The 15,019-nt window shown below is 38.1% G+C and overlaps 1 protein-coding gene across 1 annotated transcript in view; it reads left to right on the plus strand.

The window, feature by feature from the left end:
- L3MBTL4 (L3MBTL histone methyl-lysine binding protein 4) overlaps nt 1–15,019 on the plus strand; it is a 487,327-nt gene that overhangs the window by 339,020 nt on the left and 133,288 nt on the right. The window contains exon 15 of the mRNA XM_055125658.1: nt 10,834–11,007. Coding sequence (XP_054981633.1) covers nt 10,834–11,007 — 174 coding nt within the window. The remainder of the gene's footprint in view (nt 1–10,833; nt 11,008–15,019) is intronic.

A 15,019-nucleotide genomic window follows, 5' to 3' on the forward strand; every position in this document is an offset into this window, starting at 1 on the left:
AATTATACAAAAACTTTTTTATATTTTACCCCAAAAATCTATTTCAGTATATAGTTTAAAGCAAAAGTAAAAACAAATGAAACCATTCTAAAGTCCTAAGATACAATCCCAACAGATTTTGTGATCTGAAGAGATAAGCCTTGCAGAAAGAGAGAAGACAGTGTGAACTAGGACAGTTAAAATGATTTCACTGATTTCACTTGCAAACTGATCTATAGGCTGAGTAAATATAGGCTCATTTAATGAGCCTATAGAAAACTAAAACAAAAACACTTCTAAATCTAACAAAGCAAACATTTAGAGTATGTGAAGTTCCAAAGCTGTTATTAAAATAAAGACAGCCCTATGTGAGAATAGAATCAGGGGTTAATTTAGTGTTTTGTGTCAAGTGTTGCTTTATTTGTTTTTTAATTAATTTTTTAAAAATTAGTGAATCATCGTGAGGGTACAGATATACACATTTTTGTGCTTGTGTTTCCCTCATACAGTGTTCGAGGATCCATCCCTCCACCAGTGTCCATTCTCCACCACCAGTGAACCCAGTATCCCTCCCACCCCCCAGTCCCATCCCCCCCACTCCACCCTGCCTCTGTGACAGGGTATTCCCTTTTTTTCTCTCTCCTCAAGTGTTGCTTTAAAAAGTTATCCGCCCACTACTGATCTAAAAAAATTTTTTATTATACCTTGAACATTTATCAGAGAAGCTAATGTATTAGCTTCTTTAGAACATTTGAGGAGATCTTATGTTTTATTCTATAAAAGAAATGCTGATTTAGCTCCGCTCATTTCCTTCCTTTAGAACTGCCCTACCTTCTCGCCTCCAAATACACACACTAGCACAGATGCACAGTCCCCCTTCCTCAGTCTCAATGCGCAAAATATAAAGAAGGGAGGGAAGAATAGCAGGGCCAGGCAGAGGAAGGAAAGAAAGAAAGATTCCTTAGAGGCCTCAAGGGAGGTGGGGGTGTGAAGCAGGTAGCCTGGCCCTGCTGCCACATTCCCGAAAGCCCCTCTCCCCAGAGGCCTGCGGGATCCTAAAGGACAGGCTCCACCACTGATCCCACTGCAGTTTCCACTGCAGATCACACAGAGCACTCGGTGGCCTGGGTAATGGGTGCTGCTCACAGTTGACCTAGCTTCATGGTTCCGAGATCGCAAAGCAAACATAGCTGAAGAATTTTAAATGCAGATTTGCCAAAGAAAAATACAATAGGAACATTACTATAAAATGTAATTTTTGTACAAAGTTTTAAAGACAGAAGGAAAAAGGAAACAAACATTTCTGCCTTTGTGAAAACCCTTTGAGTTTTCTTCTGAATCCCACTTTCTTCCTGGAGTATCCTTGGTGCTCAAGGCCTCAAGCTCTTTTAAAGCTCGTATGAAACATGCCCCCAGCTTGTTCCAGCCAAAGGCGCAAACTCTCCTGTGACATCCCTGTTGTGTGTCAGTGACATGTGGCTCCCTGGGAGCATCACGTCTACCTGCTCAGTGCCAATGAGGAGAATCCAGGAGGGTGATAAGATGGAGGGATGAGAGGAGTCCTGTCCTCATCACCACACACACTCACACACACACACACACACACACACACACACACACACACACACACACACACACACACACACACACCCTACATCTCCTTATGAAATGATTTGGGACCTTCAACAATTAATTCAGTAAAAAGACACTGTGCCGGGCCAAGCGAGCAGCAGCTGAAGTGTGCAGTGCCCACTTGGCCTCAGCACCATTCCAGCAACATGAAGGGGAACAGCTCCATGAAACCCTAACAGGCAGGCTGTGTGCAGGCAGGCTGAGGGGGAGGCGGCCCTGTCCTCTGCACCAGCCACTGGTGTTTGCTGGGGGTGCCCCCAAAGGCATCTTCCTGTCTGGCTTCTCACACTGAGAGCTTGTCTACCTCTGTTCGCCAGGCAAGAGAATTCTCCCCCGCTGAGAATCGCACCTGTGATGCCTGTGGGTTAACTGTCAGTTGAAACAAGGCTCATTGTCCAGCCCCTTAAGGTCACCATCAGCCCGACCAATCTTCATCTTCACACTCACAGGTTTATATTTCAGTGTCAGGCAACTTCAGTTGGAATGAATGCCCAAGTCCCACTGGTGGCATTTCCCTAGGATGTACCCGAGCCTCCGTTTTCTTGGGCTCCTGCTGTCCTCACCCACAGTCTTCAGCAGCTCCCCAGCAGCCCCCTGCCCAGCGCCAGGGAATGTGTCCACAGCTCTGTCCTTCGTGTGTGTTCTTAGGGCTTTCGGGATCTTAGGTCCTCGTCTCCACTTGTAGTTCTGATTGTAACCCATTCTGTTTCCGGAACTGGCCTCAGTGCCCGTCTTGGCCCTAAACTGGGAAAAAGCAGCAAGAATTAAAAGCAATTTAATAGGGGGAGGGGCGGGGGGTTGTGGAAATGGCCTGCCCAGCTTTCTTTTAATGAAGCAATCCCTATAGTACAATGAAGGATATATTCCTATTGCAATGCTTGTATCATTAGTCATGTACCATTCCAAATAGCAATAATAAACACACACTTGGTTTTCCTTTTAGATTTTTCATTTGTTTGGATTTTGATAGCCCAGATCAAAAACCCCGAAGGTGTAGGCTCTCACTCATACTTTGAGTTATAGTAATGCTTAGTCGCGTGCCCTGCATGTAGTGACGGAACGCAAAGATTAAAGGAAGGGAAGACAGGCAGCAGCTTACCTAGTCCTCCTCCTCCCAGCACCTACTTTGTGGGTACTTGTTTAGCTGTGTTAAGTAGAATATTGAGCTTAGCCAAGAAGATGCAACCTTAGTTTGTAGATATAGGTATGAAATATTTAAATTCTCTTTTTAAAATATTCTTGGATGGAGCTTTAAAATCCGTCTTTGGCAGAAAGTCAAGGCTATATCTTCTCTGTTTTCTTCCCCCTTTTCATGGTTTTATAAATTACAGCTTGTACCAATAAAAAATTGTCCAGATGGCCAGTTCTTCACATTGCATTTTATTCCATGCAGAGACTGTGCCTTTGTTTCTAAAGAATCCCTCTTTACCACATGTTCTATTCTTGTGGCAACTCAGTAAATTTTGGTATGAAGTAGGAAAAAAAATTTTAACTAAGCTATATAAATTCTTTCAAAGTATTAAAATTTTTTACTTGCTCTTCTCCACAAACAGTCGACCTTGCCAGAATTGTTATATAAATACATTAATATCATCAGCATCCATTTGGCACAGCATCTAGTATGTACAGGGCATCATGCCAGGTGTTTTTATGATTTTCATTTTCTCTCATGCATCCACAGAATAACCTAACCCCAGTGGCAGTTTGACATGGTAGGCAAAGATAGGGAATCTGACATTAAGCTACTTGGGTTTCAGGGGCTGGAGCGATAGCACAGCGGGTAGGGCGTTTGCCTTGCACGCAGCCGACCCGGGTTCTAATCCCAGCATCCCATATGGTCCCCTGAGAACCGCCAGGGGTAATTCCTGAGTGAAGAGCCAGGAGTAACCCCTGTGCGTCGCCGGGTGTGACCCAAAAACCAAAAAAAAAAAAAAGCTACTTGGGTTTCAGTCCCATCTCTACAATTTCTAGCTATATGGTCTAAAGTGCCTTACTTTGCCCATCTCTGCTTCAGTTTGTTCACCTGTAAAATAATAGTATCTATTTAACAGGGATACTCTGAGATTTTAATGAGTTAAAATATAAAGAGCTTAAATCAGGATAGAGTGCAGTGGGCAAACTATAGAAAGTGTTTTTTTATTAGACAAATAAAACTTTATTTTAATGCCAATTTTTTCACATTTAAATAATAATTTTACTAACTAAATTTAATGAGTTATAAGCATCCATTTATTTTATATGAGCTTGGGAGTCTATAAATATTTTGTGTTTATTTTAAATAACAGCTAAATTACTGAATAATAGAATAATTTGTGATAGAAAGTTAGCATTGGTCATATTTTATGAAAATAAGTAGATGGTCATCTTTGAATCCACAATTAAGTTGCCCTAAATATTTAAAATCTTCATTTTAAATAGCTTCCTTCACAATTTAAGGAAAATTCTTATTTGGGTTCTTATTTCTAATTCAGATATTTCTTCACACATACTACATTTATTTTTCATTTGGTGTTTTAAGTAAGTTAGAGGGAAGAGAATTGGTTGATTTTTAATATGGAATCTGTGATACCTACATGAACTCACAGAACAGTTTTTAGTTGTCGATTTGTGGAATCATAAAAAGTCACCTCCAAAGTACAAATTCGAATTGTTTGTGTAGTATTTGAGAAGCCTCCCCCACACCTCACTCACAGGGAAGGCAGGGTGGCACTTCCTAAGTCCTTCATCTCTTAGTGTCTGGAGCTGCTTCTCTCCGCCCTTGAATTATGCTTTGTTCTCTGACTTCAGTTAGTTTGTTTTTCTTGTTCCATCACACAGACTGTACACGGCTAATCTTAGCTAACAGATTTGTCAAGTTGACTTCAACTTGATCAGTTTAGAAGACTATCCCTCAACAATATTTGAGTGTTTTGTTGACATTGGATCAGTATTAACTTTGAACTTGAGATTTTATTTAATACATAAAGTGTATGTGTGTATTAGTTAATATATATACAAATATATGATGTATTATATAAATATAGTATACATACTATGTTGTATGTGTGTATAATATAGAAGCATATATTTATGTAAATTATCTTCCTAAAATTGTATTTTAAATTGATAATAGTAAATTAAAGCCATCTAATAGAAGGAATTGCTTGATTATCATCCATAATCAAAAGTATGCTTTTAACTTATGGGTAATTTTAAATTGTGTTTAGAGCAATTTTTTAGTTGAATTATTCTCCGGATGTTCTATGAATTGTCCTTAATTTTTTTTCACTTCTGAGTGAAATTTTGTTTTGAAAGTTCTGAGAACAAAGAAAATACACTTTAGGGAAAATATGCCTTGAGAGAAATAAACAGATTTCTACCTAGAATATTATAATGAAAGTGCAGTGTACAAACTAAAAAATAACCTTGATATATTCAAACCACTTAACAAAACAGTAAAACTAAAGAGAGAAGGAAGCTTATATATGAGAAAATAATGATCATTGTAATAATAGAAACACAAATGCATCACTGTAACTACTGTGAATGAATTAGTAATGTAGCTTGTTAATATATCCACTTAATTTACTGTTTAATGTTAACTATGTGCATAGTATTCTGTTAATTTTTGACTCCAGATTCTATTCATCAGATATTCTTTATTATAAATTGCACAATTTAGTTACTAAGTACATTATGCTTTTTACAACATAAGATTTTAAAGGCCATTAGTATGCTGCTTTGTATACTGTCAGGTTGAAGAAAAATTTTCCTTGGGAGTTTCTAGTAATAATACAATAGAATTTCTTAATGGATAAAATATCTACATTCACACACAATTGAATTCTCCTCTTGATTGACACATTTTTTCTTCCTTGTCTAGTTACTGAAAATATTACCTTGAACATAATAATTCAGGCAGTTTTATACACATGCAATTATAGATTATATTTAAATGCATACCAAATAAATGTCACATGTTGGATTTTATGTTTTGGCGTCTTAACAAAAATAAATGGAGATTAGTTTGTACTTTTATTTACAGTAGTTGCAGGGTTTATATTCTTGGCATATACTCATCAGTTATCAGGTTCTAATTTTTAAGTGTTCTTTAAGTGTATGGGCTGGCGCAATAGCACAGCAGGTAGGACGTTTGCCTTGCATGTGGCCGACCCAGGTTCTATTTCTCCATCCCTCTCAGAAAGACCACTAAGCTACCAAGAGTATCCCGCCCACACAGCAGAGCCTGGCAAGCTACCCGTAGCGTATTTGAAATGCCAAAAACAGTAACAAGTCTCACAATGGAGACGTTACTGGTGCACAAAATTCCAAATCAATGAACAATGGGATGACAGTGCTACAGTGCTGTATATGTACATCAGGAGCCCAGTAAGAAATTGCAGTAGGATTTAAATCTACCTCTTGAAGCAGCTGATTCTTCATCTCCACAATTGGGCTCTTCCTTATTGTTGCATCTGGATAATCAGTGAAGATGCCAGAAAGAGAGACTGGCTACAGTATTTTTTCTAGGATAGAGCAAGATTCTTTAAGAGTTTAATTTGGGAGAGCTGAAATGGGGGATTGGAAATAGAAAAGGAACAAGACTGAGTTTAAGATGTTGATTAGAGGAATGAGATGAGAGATTGGGAGCAAATTCCGTTCCTATTGAGATAGTTCCACTGCTTGTTATCCATTGAAGTGGCACTCAGTTGTGTATATGTATATATGAATATATTGTTTATGGCATTAAAACAGTAACAAGTCTCATAATGGAGATGTTACTGGTGCCCGCTCAAGCAAATTGATGAACAACAGGATGACAGTGATACAGTGCTAATAGCATTAAAAAGGCTATTAGGGGCCTGCAACTTCCAAAAGGATGGAACAGACTTCAATTTCTATATTACTTCCACTAAAACCTGGACATTTTACACACACATACGAATACACACATACACACATGCGCACACACATATGGACTTGGTGTCAATGGAAAAAATTCCAAATGCAGGAAGGGATTCCAGCTAGTGGGCAAGGCACAGTAATAAGGATGACCAAAAGAACTGACAAGAGTGGCCAAGTGATATCTGAGAAGGGGTTCTAGTTTTCTGAGTCAGAATCAGAGGTAGTGGTTGTCAAGGGAGAGGAATGGCAAGAATAAAGTAGGAATGAGGGGCTTTTTATCCAGGAGAGCCTCTGAATTTAGTCTGGGCAGCAGACGTGACATTTCAGAACAGAGGTCGAGCAGAAGGCACGAAACCCATGAGACTGATGACTCAGGAAGATGAAATTTTAGAAAAATACTCTCATACAGTTTACCTTTTCATTTATTTTCATACATTAAAAATTATACTTGGGCTAGAGAGATAGCTAAATGAACTGTAATGCTTGCTTTGCATGCAAGAACCCAAGTTTGATCCCTAACAAGTCTTGGACCCCCAGGAACTGCCAGGAGTAACCCCTGAATTGTAATCCAGGAGAAATCTCTGAGCACCACTGGGTATGCCCTTGCAAGTATACTCAAATATTCTAAAAAGCAAAAATAGTATTTTTAATTGCAATCACTGTCTGTTTCCTCCCACTTGAGGTAAGTCTGCTCATTTCTTTCAGCTATCTGGCAGCCTTTTCCTTCAGTGTTCACCTTCTGTTATTCTGCCTTCCCTTTGATGCTTAGATCTGACTTTTTTTTATAATTTATTCTGTTGAACCACATGAAATTTCTGATATTCGATTATGTGGATTTTACACAGTGTGATTTGTGTGGAACAACCTAGTATTTCTGACCATCTCTTCTTTTCCTGAGAAAGGGAAATTTACATTAAGAAGGAATTGAGGAGTCTGGGGGAATGTGTGATCAGCCATCAGCACTCACAAGCAACACTGTGCTTGATACTTTCCGCTCAGCCCACAACCCGCACTCTGGATTATGTTGGTCCACAATGAAAGAAAATTTGAGTGAACCACCTCGGGTTTATTCACACTGACCTTGACCTTGACCAGCAGTTTTAAGTCATAGAAATTTTAGTTTATGTCAGTATTTTTAAAGAAACTATGTCTGTAGAACTGCTTTTGCCCCACTGTTTGGTTAAGACAAAAGCAAGTTTTAAATGGCTTTACAGTACCTAAGAGAGCAGCTTTAGTTGATAACATGTGCGAGGTGTTTGGGAAGGCTGGGGAAGATATTTGGACCACACTTGGGGGTGCTCAAAGCTTAATACTGACTCTGTGTTCAAGGATCACTCCTGGTGGTGGTTGGGATTGCAGTGCTAGGAATCGAACCCAGGTTGACTATTGTATACTATCTCTCCATCCAATTTAGTTGATTTTTTTCTGTGTAGAGATTCATGCAGAATCATACTTATCTTAGCACACAAAATCACACACACACACACACACACACATTTGGATGCATTATCCAAAAGTAAGGGTTTGCATTTATAAAAAGTAAAACCAAAATTTCAGGTGCTACCTCTGTAGCAAATATTTCTCTACATCAGATGTAAGTGTGGACTGGAGTAATAGCACAGCAATAGGGCATTTGCCTTGCATGCGGCTGACCTGGGTTCGATTCCTCTGCCTCTCTCAGCCCGGCAAGCTACCAAGAGTATCTTGCCTGCACAGCAGAGCCTGGCAAGCTACCATGACTATTCAATATGACAAAAATAGTAACAACAAGTCTCACAATGGAGACCTTACTGGTGCCCGCTCGAGCAAATCAATGAGCAACAGGATGACAGTGACAGATGTAAGTGAATTTAGTGATGAAATATAGAAACTTTTTGACAGCAAACTCAGACTGAAAGTGGCACAATTGTATCTTCAATGTTCCTCACATCTCAACTTCTTTGGTATTTTCATTTATCTCCTGTTATAGTAACAGGAACTGTCATCAGTTCACATTCCTCAACAGTATCTCTTGCAGTTGTGTTTTTGTCTTCTATTCTTTTGAACTTCACCCTTAATTTTGATCTTTTATGACCTGGAGTTATGTTTTCATAAAACTTATTGAAGAATCAGGAAACCTTTCATCCCAGTGACACTGTGGGACGTTCTGTTTAGTTTTCCATACCTGTGTACCAGAGGAACAAAGAGGATCTGAAATACAATTAGTAAACAAATAAATGATTAAATGATTGGAGACACAGCTCTGTGAATGGACTCTGTAAGTGAGTACTTAGCAAGAGTTTCCGTGATAGTTGTCTACAGCTCTGGGAAAATGGACCCTAGGAAGAGATTCGTCTAGGCCATGCAGCAGGAATCATGTAGGGTCAGTGGTATTAGAGTAAGAAAATTCAGTTTCATAATCATCATTAAAACTCTTTCAGTGGAAGTGTGCATGAGAATTAACATCTTTATGTTAGTTTAATGTCTTTCAACTTCCATGTGCAGAAATTTTTAAAAAAATCTCTCTTAAATCATGGATACTACAGCTTAGACAGATGTCTTCTGTTGCATCGTTCCTGGAAATAGCCCTGCCACATCTTCACTCCTTAAGCAGTATCCTGATATATGCTGACATATTTTCCCCTAGCCATTAACCCTAACAAACCAAGAACTGCTATTCCCTGTAATATCTTTCTTCTGTTTCTTTTTACGCAAACTTTTCACAATGGTTTTTATTTCTGATGGTGTTCAAAACCTTTCTCCACTCCCCCCCCCTTATTGCTAATAATCGATCAATTTCAGGACTTTTCAAGAAAGTGCCACCTACCTTTGGAAACATTGCTTGTCCTGTGTGACCCTTATCTGTAATATAAATATATCAATAGCATTTTAGGACATTTACTAGTAAATCATAGGCATAAGATTTGTAAAACACCTTAAGCTATAATGGACCATAAATACATGCTTAATACTGATAGTTTTTAAGTTCATTGTGTAAATACATTTACTGGAAATTTGATGTTTTAATTTCATAATAAAACTATATTTTCTAAGATGAAATATATTGCATATGTTCAGTTAATATTTAATAAGTCGGTAAAATGATAACCAGTGACAATTACCATAAATTACAGAGCCTTTGTGTATAGGGCATACCTGCTTGTAGCAAGTCTGTTCATCCTCATGAAGCCAGTATGGGTGTACTATTGCCTATTGGGCCAGCTTTTTGTCATCATAATTTCTCCATCCAAAATTCAGAAAGTTAATTCTAGATATAGATTCATACTCAAGTCCCTCTTAGGTTCGATTTTCTACTGACCATCCCTGGAGAAATAAATTGACTTTAAAATAGAAAACTACAAAGTTCCCTGAGTTTATTATGACCTTAAAACAACCAAACAAAACCTTCAGAAATATTCAGAAAGGCATTGTTATTACCATGTTGTAACAAAATCACCAGATATTAGAAACAAAATCCGAAAAAGCTCAACTGCCAACACACTGAGTCTTTGACCATGAACCCCCGTGGATGTGGCGGATGAGAGCTGAGATGATCGTAGCAGCTCCGTCTTCATAGAGTGTGAGTGACCTCTCGAGGTCCCAGTCAACCCACCTGAGTTAAGCCAGTCTTTCCCATTTCACCAAAATGAGAAATGAAGGTGACACCGACAAGGTCTCTTCCCTGCCTTCAGTGCAAGTGGCCTCCTGGAACATTTGTGCTTTCACTAGCAGTGACTGTCACATTTATAGCAGCAATAGAGATTTCAAGCCTCCTTGAAGATAGAGAAGAGATACAGGCACAGAAATCTAATGGACAATGAATCGGTCTGTCGAAATAGTCCACCCTGGCAGATCCTTCTGCCCTGAGCTGCTCCAACGATACTCAGGGTTGGGATTCGCGCTTCCTGTGGTCACTCCCCTTTTCATCAGCAGGTGTTCTTTCACGTCGTTCTACAGAACTTCACAGCAAAGGTCAGAATATTTAAGCAGAACCCCAGATAGAGTATTTCTGGATAGACATGAATATTAAGAAATTAAAATATGATATTTTGTGAGTTTATCCATCGTATTTTTGATATAGTCAAACTACAACATAATATTGGAAAGAAGAAAACATTGATTCAAGGCTGTATGTGAACCTTTCATAACTCAGGAACACATCTTTATTTTTCTTAGATTTCTGTTTCAAAACCTACAACTTTATCAAAGGACAGCAAGCAAAAATGATTTGAGTGTGCACTGTGAGAGGAGTCTCACTATCCAGTGCTTGCATACTGAATGTAAATTGTTTCAATGTTTGTAGATCCCTAATTCGTACTTATGAACTGATGACTCTGCTCTCATTTTTATACAACCCAGTGCTTTTGGCTGCCCGTATTCCGACATCAACTTGAAAAAGGAGACACGACTCCATGACCCTCTGAGAGTACAGACCCAGGAAAACGTGGAATTAGATTCTTCCCATTCAATATCAAATAACCTCTGTAGTTTGAACTTCAACGGAGAGCGTGAGAAGATGGAGAGTCCACCCAAGTAAGGAATTTGTTTGAATATGCAAACCTGAAAGTAAATCACGTAGAATACTAAGTGAATAGATTTGTTGATAACAGTAGCTCTCGGCATCTCTTTGAAATAATTATTTTTATTTATGGATATTTGAATTCACCTAAGCCTGACCTTCCTTCTTAGACCTTCTGTGTCTTATATTTAAGTGGAATGAAAGTGTTTCTCATCCATACTGTTCTGTAAGATTTCCTTTGATTGTGAAAACATTTTTCTTGAAATCATTTAGTAGCTGGTTTCTCTTAGGACACATGGCCAAGTATTTATAGCCACTCAGTCATCTCAGAATTTTCTTTTTCTCTTACTATTTGCCTTTGTCATCATTAATCCAGTGTCTCTTAGATGCAATTTCTCCCTATTCCAAACACTTTCCATTTTGATTTATTAATAAATCAACATTTTTTCCTGATATGTAAATTTATGATCTTAAGTATCAGTTTCCATTTTATTTACATACAGTCATTTTTCTAAGGAACTGCAAATGCAATCTTGTTATTTTTATTTTGTTATTGAATCATCGTGAGATAGTGTTTTTTTTTTAACCAAAATGAGTATATCACATGAACATCTTTTCTGTGAAAGAGCTACATTCTCCATGTTCAGAATTTTAAATGCATGAAGAAAATGCAAAACCAAGCAAACAGTGATCAACCCGTCAGAGCTGCAGTGAAAAAAGGGCAGATGCCAAGGCTCGAAGAGAGGTTTTTCAGCCCTGGCTACAGGCAGAAGGCACTTCTGTTCGGGCCCCTGAAAGTCATTAGATCTCCTCTCAGTGCTAGTTTTAAGTGAGCTGCTCCTTGCTGGACTGCTGTTTCTCCCAGCTCCGAGCCTCGCTTTTCCACCCAGCCCGAGTACCAGGAAGACTCGCCTGCCTGTGGGAGTAGGGGAGTAGTCTCCCCTGGAACCACTTCCCCTCGCTCGTGACTTCAGTTTCTTCAGGGCTGCTCTTCACTCCCAGGGGACCTGCTGGCTTCCTGCAAGCGCTCTTCATGTGGACTTTATATTCTGAACTCGACACTTTTATTCCTTCATTTTATTTTCATATAATTGTTGTTACAGAACATTTAGGTGGCATTTCACTTTCGTTAAATAACTCCATTTGATTTTGGTCACATTGCACATGACTAGAGATGAGTTCTCTCTGTTGCATGATTTATTTCCTGTGGATACACATGCCTCTATTTTTGTATTCATATCTTGCGTTTTTATTACTTGTTATACACCCACTCCTCTTGTTGAAACTTCACAGGGTCTAGTTGTTCTTTACTGCTTTTTTCACTCCCACGCTGTTTACAACTTTAACTAGTTGAAAGCTTGAACATCTATCCAATTTCCCAGCTAGGGGGACTTTTTTCCTCTTTTTAAAAACTTTTCTAAAGGTTGGTGTTCATTTGTTTCAGAACTCCTGAACCCAGGGTATTCACTTGACCTTATTCTTTTTTGTTCTATTTTATTTTTTTTCCAAATAAAACCTCATTCAGCCTCTTTTATAAACACTCATCCTCATGTCAAAAGTCAGAGAGAATAAACAGATTGTGGAACTGCTTTCAAAAGGTTAACTAAAGGTTTCTTTTTAACAAACACAGATAATATATTTCCTGTATTTGAACTCCTTTAGGAATTTAAGCTTTGCAATTTATTCTTATGTGCATTTCCCCTTGAAGGAGCTTTGTGCACATACACACATATATGCATATATAAAATGTTATATGTAATTATATAAATATAATTACAGTTATGTAAGTATAACTACAAGTATAAGACCGAATAGAAATTATGATAATTTCAGAAAAATTACACATTATTTTTTCAATCCTATTTTAAATATATGTGGAACTGTGTAAAAAGTAATTGGGAAGATAGAAGTGAAATTCATAAGGCACATATCTTGAATTATTTTGTTTTCTGATCATGAAGACCATCTAATCAAAAGCCATATTTGCATGCTAAATCTTTACCCATTTCATTTTTGAAACTAATGATTGTCATAATCTTTGGATAAATAGTATTGGCAGTAGAGCTGGAGAAATAAGACAGCATGGAAAGCACTTGTCTGGTGCATGGCTGACTTAGATCCGATCCTTGACACCACATAAGGTCCCCTGAGCACCACCAAGAGTGAAAAGAGTGAACCCTGAATGCAAAGCCAAGAGTAGCCCCAGGAACCAACACGTGTGGCCCAAAAATCAACCAAAAATAAATAGTATTGGCAATAGTGCTCATTCTAATGGCATCCCGTTCATGATCTGAAATTTCAGAGTGAAGAATAAATTTGGAACAGAGAAGTCAACAAGAATAATATATAAACTAATTATGAGCAGTAATAAAATACTCTGAATTCACTTGTCATAATTTCCCCCATCTGTTTTTTCTCTAAACTAGGTCTTTGCTCTTAAAATCACCAGGTGGAGCAGCTATTTAAATTCTGTCCCTTTCCTTCTTCATGTTGAAGATAAATACATTTTTCTTTGGCTCGTGGCCAGGAATAGGCGTAGTGAAAGTTAGAGTTATAAATTCCACTGGCCTCTGATCAGTGTATCCAGCATTGAGCTCTACACTGAATTGCTCAAATTTCTTACATGAGCAACACTATTTAACCTTGCAAGCATGACTTCTGCCAAAGCAAGTACAAATTATAAAATTAACTCTTGACATTGTCCAGAGTCAATAGAATGGAGTCCAGCAATTTAGGGAGTTTTGAATCTTCCCTATCTGCATCTCACTTTTGTGATTCTTTTTTCTTTTCTTTTTCCCTCCCCCAACTTCACTCTTTTTTTAAATTAAAGAAATGTGATTTACAAAATTATTGATAGTTAAGTTTTAGGCACATAGCATTTTAAAACCAATCCCACCACCAGTGTCAACTTCCTTCCACCACTGCTCCAATATGTACATATTGATATATTAATCTTTATAAGAGAGATACTGTGAATAAATTTTAAATCTCCACTGCATGATTTAAAGTGGAAATAGTGGGGCGGGAGTAATAGCACAGCGGGTAGGGCGTTTGCCTTGCATGAAACCGACCCAGGTTCAATTCCCAGAATCCCATATGGTCCTCCAAGCACTGCCAGGAGTAATTCCTGAGTGCAGAGCCAGGATTAACCCCTGAACATCACTAGGTGTGACACAAAAAGCAAAAAATAAATAAATAAATAAAGTGGAAATAGTATGTTCGAATTTTCATAGTAGAGGATTAAGTATTAAATCTAAGTGGGTTATATAATACTTGCATTTGCAAAATTAACCATCAAAGCAGAAAAATCCCATGTTATTACAGCAGTAAAGAAGGAAACACTTGGGGCTGAAGCTATAGCACAGCGGGTAGGGCATTTGCCTTGCACGCGGCCGACCCGGGTCCGATTCCCAGCACCCTATATGGTCCCCTGAGCACAGCCAGGAGTAATTCCTGAGTGCAGAGCCAGGAGTAACCCCTGTGTATCGCAAAAAGAAAAAAAAAGGAAACAATAAAGTACTGAAAAACTTTATCTATAAGTATACTTTTTACCCATGTGCTGGTGAATAGTAGTATATTTATGATGTGTTAAGAGCTAATCAATGACTTTCTATGTAAGTTCCTTGGGTCTGCACTCGAGAAATGGGAAATAGCCTTATTAAGTTTAATACTTTGTAATTTGTATATTCATTACATTTATAACGTCCCATAATCTTGTCATTTAGGCAAAGCAGTTATTGCCATTTATGTCTATTTATAGATGAGAAAGTAGTAATCCTTGCTATTGCTTAGTCAGCCCAGATATAGGCCTTCTGATCCAGTATATTGTTAGGCTAACATATTAATTATAGTGATGCCAGAAGTAATTGTAATTATCTACTATCAATATCATATCCACATTTTGAACTCTAAAGCATTGTGCTAAATAGTTAATGTACATCATTTTGTTAATCATATTTTCCCTTCATAACAACTGTATATATGATAATTGTGGGGATTTGTTTGTCTGTTTGGGGGCCACACATG

Source organism: Sorex araneus, chromosome 2 (genome assembly GCF_027595985.1).
Source record: "Sorex araneus isolate mSorAra2 chromosome 2, mSorAra2.pri, whole genome shotgun sequence".
Lineage (NCBI taxonomy): Eukaryota > Metazoa > Chordata > Mammalia > Eulipotyphla > Soricidae > Sorex > Sorex araneus.